Source organism: Acanthopagrus latus, chromosome 19, assembly GCF_904848185.1.
Source record: "Acanthopagrus latus isolate v.2019 chromosome 19, fAcaLat1.1, whole genome shotgun sequence".
Classification (NCBI taxonomy): Eukaryota; Metazoa; Chordata; class Actinopteri; order Spariformes; family Sparidae; genus Acanthopagrus; species Acanthopagrus latus.
The window spans coordinates 14,459,926-14,468,465 of NC_051057.1; the positions used below are offsets into that span (position 1 = coordinate 14,459,926).

Below are 8,540 nucleotides of genomic sequence, written 5' to 3' on the forward strand. Positions count from 1 at the left end.
CCCATTTATTGTAAGATAGACGATAATGCAGGCCATGCTTAAAGGCATGTCTGTCATATGTTTCACAGTCAGAATCAGGATATCCTCCCAAGCTCCACTGTTTAGTCAAAGCATGGTCACTTCTTGGTCTAATAAACCAAGATGGCGATGACCGTTTTGCCAGACTCAAGGCATTCAATAACTGAAAATGTCTCCATGGGCTGAATTATTTGAGGGTCCCAGAGCTGATCAAGGGCCTCTGAACAAACCTGAAATTTAGGATAAGGATTAAATAAGTTGTTGTCAGGATTTTGAATTTGGAGCTTTTCAAATACAGTTTTATGTTTAGCTCACTCTCGACCTAAAGCTCACATCCTCCACGTTTTCTGTGCACATATGTTGCACATACATACAAACAAACAAACAAACAACCACAGTCTCTCAGAGTTTCGCTGCTTGGGAATTGGGTCCCCTTGACTTCCTGGGGCCCCACCCTGCCTTTGCTCTTGCGCTCCAGCTCAGCACCTCTTTCACGTGGGAATGAGCTCTTGTCTGGAGGAAGAGCACACAATGGCACTTCCCACAATGCCACATTTACAGGCCCCCACACAGGGCCGGAGGAACAATCAGCCAATCAGACACTGTCAGGCCCCAGCCCCCGCGGACAATCATCAATTGTTGTCCAGGAGGAAGATAGGGGAAACAACAATCAGTCGCCTTGGTTAAGTGACTTTTCTTCATGTCTTTTACTGCTGTGCTCTATACAATCAGGGCTCAACGCGTCAACTTCCTCCCTCGAGACCCCCATGAGGGAATTGCGAGAGAGACAGGGTGACCAGAAAGAGAGAAGTAAGGGACGCCAAGTAGAGAGAAAAAGTGATGATAAAATAAAAAATGGGGCTACAGAGATTCAGGGACTTACCTGGTCTAATTATAGTGTGTGAGCATTGTGATGTAATTATAGTGCATTAGAGATTAAATAAAATTGTGCCTTCAACTTTTTGTGGGCACTCGTAGGCCAATCATCGTCCACATGACGAAATACTACATTGTTGTTGCTTTTTAGAAATGGGTTTGTGTTCCAGGGTATTTGAGGGTGAGTGAGGGGCCCAAGAGAGCTCAAACGTCAGCTGACTCAAATTTGAAGCCAAGGCCACTCTTGCGAAAAAAAATGTGTCACTACCATTGCACAATTATTGTCCAGGAGTGGCATTGGTCCAGAAAACAGTGGGAAAGAATAGCACTGTTTCCACTTCATCACAGTTCTGGTTTAGTCTATTAATAACTACAAGTGTATTGCGACAGATCTTTTCAAGGGAGTTTGCACTGGCAGAAGAAATATTCAAATTCTTCACTGAAGTAAAAGTAGAAATAATATAAATCTCTCTATTTAAAGTTTTACTTAAAGTAACAGCAAATGTGATGTAATGTAATGTAACTCAGCTTACATATACATTTCTATATTAGCAAGGGATAAAAATATGTGTACGGTGAAATGGGTTTTTCACAGGAACAAACTGTGTGGTTCCCCTTAGCTATACAGAGGAATTTATTGTCTTTCCGGCTCAGTTCTTGACTGTTTTTGTTCACGCCAGCGCTCCTCTCATCACTCTTATTTTCGGCCATGGCAGAGAGACGTGGTTAGCAAAAGATGCTGCACCACAAAGACGAAGTCAGCAGCTAGCAGATTAAACATATTGGACAGTTTAGCAGCTAAAATACTGATACGTTTCTCAGGAGTTGTTACACATGGTAGAGTCAGTCATGGCACACTAAGGTCTATCAGCGAATGGCCATGACACACTTTTGAAGGACATTTGTATAATGGAGTAGAAATGCAGAAGAAGAAAATAAGTTTGTGGAATTTAATGAGGGAAATGTAAAACCTCTGCAAAGACCAATTTTTAAACATATTTAAATCTGCTAAATTCTGGATTTTTATTTGGATCTGTGTTGAATTGTACTCTCTTTCTCCTTTCAGTTTTGGAGCCTCCGGTGCTGCTTAATAATTTGACAGATCTTACTGTCAACATTAGCAGCTCAGTGATCCTCAGCTGCCCCTCTGAGGGCGTCCCAGCCCCAACTATCACTTGGTATAAGGACGAACAAACTCTATCTCAGGGATCAGGTAAAAAAAAAAAAAAAAAGTGATATACCAAGAGCATGCAAATTGTTGCTGTTTTCTGGTGTCAGATACTTTTTACCACTATCTCCAGGTATTGTGATATCACCAGAAGATGGGACCCTCCATATTGATCGAATCACAGGGGAGGACCAGGGCCTGTATACCTGCCAGGCCACCAATGAGAGGGGCTCTGCAGAGAGCTCTGCCTATATATGGGTCAACGGTGAGTATCTGTCAACTAGTAGTATTTTTGAAGCATCTGTGCCTTTGATTGGCTGTGTTTACATCTTTTCAAAGATAGGACTCTTCCATATATGGGTACGTCTGAATGTCCATTGTTCTCAGTCCTTTAAATAGATGTATCGTCTGGATGTGCAGATGTATAGTGCAGTTATTCACATTGTTTTTATGGATGTAGTATTTATACATGGAGGTGTGTTGAGCCAATTCTATTAATGGAGGAAGATATGTCTGTTTACCAATCTCTGAGTAAACACTGATCAAAGAAGGTCTTAAGATTATTCCAGTGTGGAACACACACACACACACACACACACACACACACACACACACACACACTTATACATCCGGTGGTGGCAGAAGAGGCAGACCACCATGTGGTTCTGCTACACCCCCGGTTTGAGCCCCTTCCCTGGCAAGAGTGGTGGACGCACTTCCCGGTCCGGGTCTGGAGAGAGGAGTGGCTGTGTGTTGTGTTCTGATCAGTCAGGAAGGAAGCTGTCTCCCGTTTTTATTTCCTCTGGGAGGGCCCAGCCTGCATCCCCGCTCTGCACCGCGGCAAACTGGGCACCTCTAGTTGTTCAGATTAAAAAAAGAAAGAATAAATAAAGTTGTGATTCTAGGAGGAGGATGAATGTCAGTGTTTAAGGAATATTGTGTGACGATGAGAGCACAGCGCCCCCATTTGGGAGGGTGGAGAAAAATCAAAACGTAAACCACCTATAAAATGATTTATTGTATTTCTCACAAACTATCGCTATATAATCTCGATTTTGAAACAAACTGAAATGAATATATTAGAAAATCAGATGTGCATATGGGAATAATCTTTAATTACATTTACATTTTTAACTACCACAATTAACTTCTTAAATTTGTGTAGCTTTGTAGAAGTAACATATGTAAATCTAACCCACTGATACATTAAAGCTGGTTTAGCACTAATGTGTATTTCTGGTTTTTGTGCAGGTGCCTCAGAGGCCTCATTTCTGGAGCTCCCCATGCTCACTTGTACCTGTGTGGTGGCCACGCTCTTCTGGCTTTTGCTCACACTCATCATACGCAAACTGAAACAGGTGAGGGGAAGCTAGAGCAAGTTGTTTACTGGTAGGATGTAACAAATATACAGGACATGTTATCTTTCTTTTCACTGAATTGAGAGATTTCACCATATGATCCAGCTTTCTGATTCAACAGGTGGGATGTGCAAGATGTCTATTTGGCACTGACGTCTTTTGACACATGTTTAACATTACCTTAAATTGATCCTGCAATATTGGCAAGTGCAGTATTCAAATTGCAAGAAGCTGCAATCTTTCTTGGTGAAACATGTGACCAAACAGCATTATATATATATATATATATATATATATATATATATATATATATATATATATATATATATATACTACAAATGGTGCTCCAGACATAAGAAAACATGTTTCTTTGGTACAGATTCCAACAAATGTCACATCAACACTGTTGAAGTGAAAATGAAAACTGTGAGAGTTCCCACTCATTTTTAATCATAACGATGTCTCAGTATCTGTCAAAATAAGCACAATATTACTGAAATATGTAATAATTGTGATAGAATGAATATTAATAATAACCAAACATTAGGCTTATGACAGCAACAGCACATTTAAGTCTACCTCTGTATCTCCTCATATCCTCCTCATTTTAATGCAGAGTTTTCAAAATTCATATATACTATTTTATTCAATAGATGTTTGATTATTAACTATCATATGGGTTTGTTTTCTAAATAGCATAACTTATACTTAAACATGTTTTGGCGACATCATTTCAGACCTCGTATTTGCATTTTCAAAAGCCTGGTCAGAACTTTCTTCAAAATAACAGAAACTACAAATCCACATTTTTAGTCTATAATTACTGGAGTCACACCTACACATTCTTCTTAATGACCTGAATAACCTCCACGTTAAATGGCAGTAGTGTTCTACATGAGTCTTACCTTCTAATTGCGTGCGCTACTTCTATCCTGCAGATCAGAATCTGTTTTAATGTTAACTTATCTTTTGTTTATTTGTACAAAATGAAGCCCAACAACTCAAACACCAAAACCGAGTACCTGTCCATCATTCTGGACACAGGAGAGGGGCCAATAGAAGAGCAGTGTGAGAGACTGCAATACGACCCCAACCAATGGGAGTTCCCCCGGGAGCGGCTCCAATTAGGTACACTTCTTTATTTAAAAATTCAGATACAGAATAGATGCAGAAAATGTATATGTTTATTTTTTTTAGCCACATAGATTTCAGCTGTGAAGGACTTTGGGGCTGTAATGCTAACAATGGGAGAGAGGCAAGGTATTTAAGATCACATAACAGATACAAGGACTTTCTCATAGGTCTTATCAGACTATTATTGGGAGTGACTCTCATTCCATTAATCAGACTCTGTGTCTGTGTTGTCTGTGGAAGAGCTAATCAACTCCAGCAGGGGGTGTGTGAGCTGTGTTGACTGGAACTAATGAGCTCCCACTATCATCAGGGTGGGATTTTGCTAGATGGACTGTTAGTCTTCTCTTATCAGCGTCTCACGTCCACAGTGGATGATAATAGTAATTAATAAAGTTGCTCAATTAGACACAAAAAAAACGCCCTTATTTTTTTTCACCCTGTCAGTTTCACCGACATTCTTTCTCTCCCTCTGTTTCAGGGAAACCTCTGGGCCGTGGAGCGTTTGGTAAAGTGATGCAGGCATCTGCGTTCGGTATAGACAACACCACCAGCTGCAGCACTGTGGCTGTCAAGATGCTCAAAGGTACAAGATCAGATCAGATGATTCTGAGAATATGAAATTGAATTCTGCACAAAAAGTCACTTTTTTTTTCTTTTCTGCTCTGTGTCCACCAGAGGGAGCTACAGCCAGCGAACACAAGGCTCTGATGACTGAGCTCAAGATCCTCAACCACATTGGACATCATCTAAATGTGGTGAATCTATTGGGGGCCTGCACCAAGCCAGGAGGTGTGTGTGTGTTTTTTCAAAATATATCTATTAATGTATGCACAGGTGATACTGATATGTCTGTTTGTTGCCTCACACTCATTCACCCTAACTATATGTATTGCAGGACCACTGATGGTCATTGTCGAGTACTGTCGCTATGGAAATCTCTCAAACTTCCTGAAGAGCAAGAGAGAGGTGTTTGTGCACAACTCAGTGAGTCTACAGACATAATTATAGATGGTGTCTTGATAGTCGTATTTCAAATGGAATATGAGTTCACACATGCCTGTGTGCCCTACATTTCAGCCGCTTAACAGTTAAGAGAAAAACACCCCTTCATGCTGCACACGGTGACAAAATCATATGCTCAACAACTCACTTCTGCAAGCTGTTTGAGGTTTGAAGTTGTTATCAGTTCTCAAGCAGGACGTGTACTTCCTTAATTTCTGCACACATTTAGACATAACTAAAAACTGTGGCCTTGAAGGTCATTTTACACAGAGGAGAACATGCTTATGAATGTCCCATCAAATCTCAATGGTTTGATTCCATCCTAACCTTTTAAAGTCCTAATTTTCAGTGCAACACACGACATTTGATAGCAGTGAACTGATTTATCCTCCTTCTTAGTCGGCCGGAGAAAAGGATGGAGATCCAGGTTGTGTCGACAGCCAGAGCAGCATCAGAGCAGAGTTTGATGAGGGAGAAGAGAAAGGTGAGACAGGTGCTTAGTGAACATTAAATATGTTTGTGCATGACCAAACTGCTTTATTAAATCCCAGTGCTCATTTTGTTTCTTCCTATAGATCCCAAATCTGCCGCAAACTCCCCATTATTCCTGGAGGACCTCATCTCCTTCAGCTTCCAGGTGGCGCGAGGGATGGAGTTTCTGGCTTCTCGCAAGGTCTGTTACTTTATGTGCGTGCGTGTGTGTGCGGATGCAGGTACACATGTGGGATTCGTTAATGTCCTTATTCATGTTCTTTGTGTTCTGACATCAGTGTATTCACAGAGACCTGGCAGCCAGGAATATTCTGCTTTCTGACAATAAAGTGGTCAAGATCTGTGACTTCGGCCTGGCCAGAGACATCTACAAAGACCCCGACTACGTCCGCAAGGGAGATGTGAGTACACGTGGTTTAAAAACGCACCATCTGAGAAACATTATATTTGCCTTTTTTACAAAAAGACAGATGACGTCCCAAAAACATTTTGGGGATCAGTGAATTTTTTTCACTGTTTCAACGTTTAAAGCTTTCCCTGATGGCAACAATGTGAATGAACCAGCAGGAACGGTATTTTTGACTTGAGATTTCATTATTTGAAAATAAAAATAATTCTGATTATTTATAAAACACTATTACAAACTGGGCATTGATCGAGATGTTCTGTACCTGTTCAACTGAATCATTTATAAAATACAGACACTTTCTTAAAATGATTTATTATTTGTGGTTGAAACTGGACAATTATACACAGTGTGAAAATAAAATCAACCAAAAAGGCAACAAAATGCCATAAGGATGAACCTTATGATAAACCTTGAATGTGTCTTCATGAGTGGGCATTTACTACTACTACTACTCCTGTGATCTGACTGGCTGACAGGCCCGCCTCCCTCTTAAATGGATGTCACCAGAGTCCATCTTTGACAAGGTGTTCACCACCCAGAGCGACGTCTGGTCCTTCGGCATTCTGCTGTGGGAGATCTTCTCCTTGGGTAAGAGACATCTCCACATGTTTTCACTTGCATAAACAGGAGGTGGACAAAATAACTGAAACACTATTCAATACAAACGCCTTGCAACAAATACTATAATCTGATCCCTCCCGATCTTTACCGTGTTGATTCAATTCTTATACTGTTCACGTGCTGAGGTAGTGATGTGTGTGTTTGTCCCTCAGGAGCGTCTCCGTACCCCGGTCTTCAAATAGATGAGGAGTTCTGCCACAGGCTGAAGGGGGGAACAAGGATGCGAGCACCTGAGTACAGCACATCTGAAATGTGGGTTGATATGTTTTTAACACTGTTAGGGACATAGTTCAACACGTAAATCATTCAGTGGAAGAGTGTGTGTTTTCAATAATAAATTAAACATTGTACCTGTATGCTTGTGTGTGCAGTTACAGCACAATGCTGGCATGCTGGGAGGCCAGTCCCTCAGATCGACCCACCTTCACCAACCTGGTGGAGACACTGGGAGACCTGCTGCAAGCAAGGGTTCAGCAGGTCAGCATTATATATGGATCTTACATCCTCAGACTTGTGATTTTTTAAAATGATTTAATGCCTCTCAACGTGTGGAAAAGCTACAAAAGCTTCAAAGGTCTTAAAAATACTCTTAATTTGTTCCTTTTCTTGAACAGGATGGGAAGGATTACATTCCTCTGGGATCTTTCAAGACTCCAGACACTGGTCGCAGTGAGACGTTCAAAGAAAACCCGCTTGCAGTCACAAACTTGAGGTAAAGGAACAAGAGAGAGAAAATGAAAACACTGTGCAGTTTAGAGTGTCTGAGACAGCGCACCTCGCCTTGAAAAATGATCAAGACACATGCAGATGCGAAAGTCATGAGAGTAACTGATCACTTAATTAAGAAAGAACAGGAAGCAGCTTGAGATAGTAAAGACATTTTCAGCTCATTCTTTTCATTTGAATCCAATTTTTTTGTGTGTGTCCAGTTACATGAGGGGAATGGCCACACTTCAGATTTTTGAGGAACTGCCCTGCGAGGAGCCAGACAGCCCTGAAGTAAGAAAAACACCTTCACTTCTGCTTGCATGCACACAAACACGTCGACACAAACATGTGAATGGAAAACAGGTGAAATTTTTTTTTAAAAACCCAGCCTGATAAGAGTCATGTTTGCTTCCTCTCTGCTTCAGGATGAGCAAAGCGACAGCGGCATGGTCCTGCCGTCTGAGGAGCTGAACCATCTGACGTGGAATAACGGCACCAAGAACCGGAAGCTGAGCAGGTGGTAATATGCAAACGCTGACCCTTAAACTTCTGACCTGCATCCTAACAACCGTGACACCTGGTCATAATGATGACACACAAAGATCTTGCACTCGCACAGTGTTATCAGTAGAATTTGGAGATTACAATCATTTCCTGCTTGTGAAACACAACGGTTGTGTCTGGGGGAAGTATGATCATTTTTAACAGTAAAATAGGTGTCATAATTATGTGGAAAAGAAGAGTGGACGTTTCG

General features: G+C 41.2%; 1 protein-coding gene across 9 annotated transcripts in view; it reads left to right on the forward strand.

Moving 5' to 3' along the window:
• The window catches only part of flt1 (fms related receptor tyrosine kinase 1), a 35,193-nt gene that overhangs the window by 23,524 nt on the left and 3,129 nt on the right, over nt 1-8,540 (forward strand). For 3 of the 9 annotated variants that reach the window (XM_037078713.1, XM_037078715.1, XM_037078719.1), the window contains exons 14-30: nt 751-828; nt 1,961-2,107; nt 2,196-2,327; nt 3,314-3,420; nt 4,413-4,548; nt 5,033-5,137; nt 5,230-5,343; nt 5,450-5,538; nt 5,956-6,040; nt 6,132-6,229; nt 6,327-6,449; nt 6,934-7,045; nt 7,231-7,330; nt 7,450-7,555; nt 7,693-7,790; nt 8,008-8,077; nt 8,212-8,306. In XM_037078713.1, coding sequence (XP_036934608.1) covers nt 751-828; nt 1,961-2,107; nt 2,196-2,327; nt 3,314-3,420; nt 4,413-4,548; nt 5,033-5,137; nt 5,230-5,343; nt 5,450-5,538; nt 5,956-6,040; nt 6,132-6,229; nt 6,327-6,449; nt 6,934-7,045; nt 7,231-7,330; nt 7,450-7,555; nt 7,693-7,790; nt 8,008-8,077; nt 8,212-8,306 — 1,795 coding nt within the window. Of the gene's footprint in view, nt 1-750; nt 829-1,960; nt 2,108-2,195; nt 2,328-3,313; nt 3,421-4,412; nt 4,549-5,032; nt 5,138-5,229; nt 5,344-5,449; nt 5,539-5,955; nt 6,041-6,131; nt 6,230-6,326; nt 6,450-6,933; nt 7,046-7,230; nt 7,331-7,449; nt 7,556-7,692; nt 7,795-8,007; nt 8,078-8,211; nt 8,307-8,540 lie in introns of those variants that run through there. The other 6 variants (XM_037078716.1, XM_037078718.1, XM_037078721.1 and 3 more) reach the window with 4 other exon arrangements.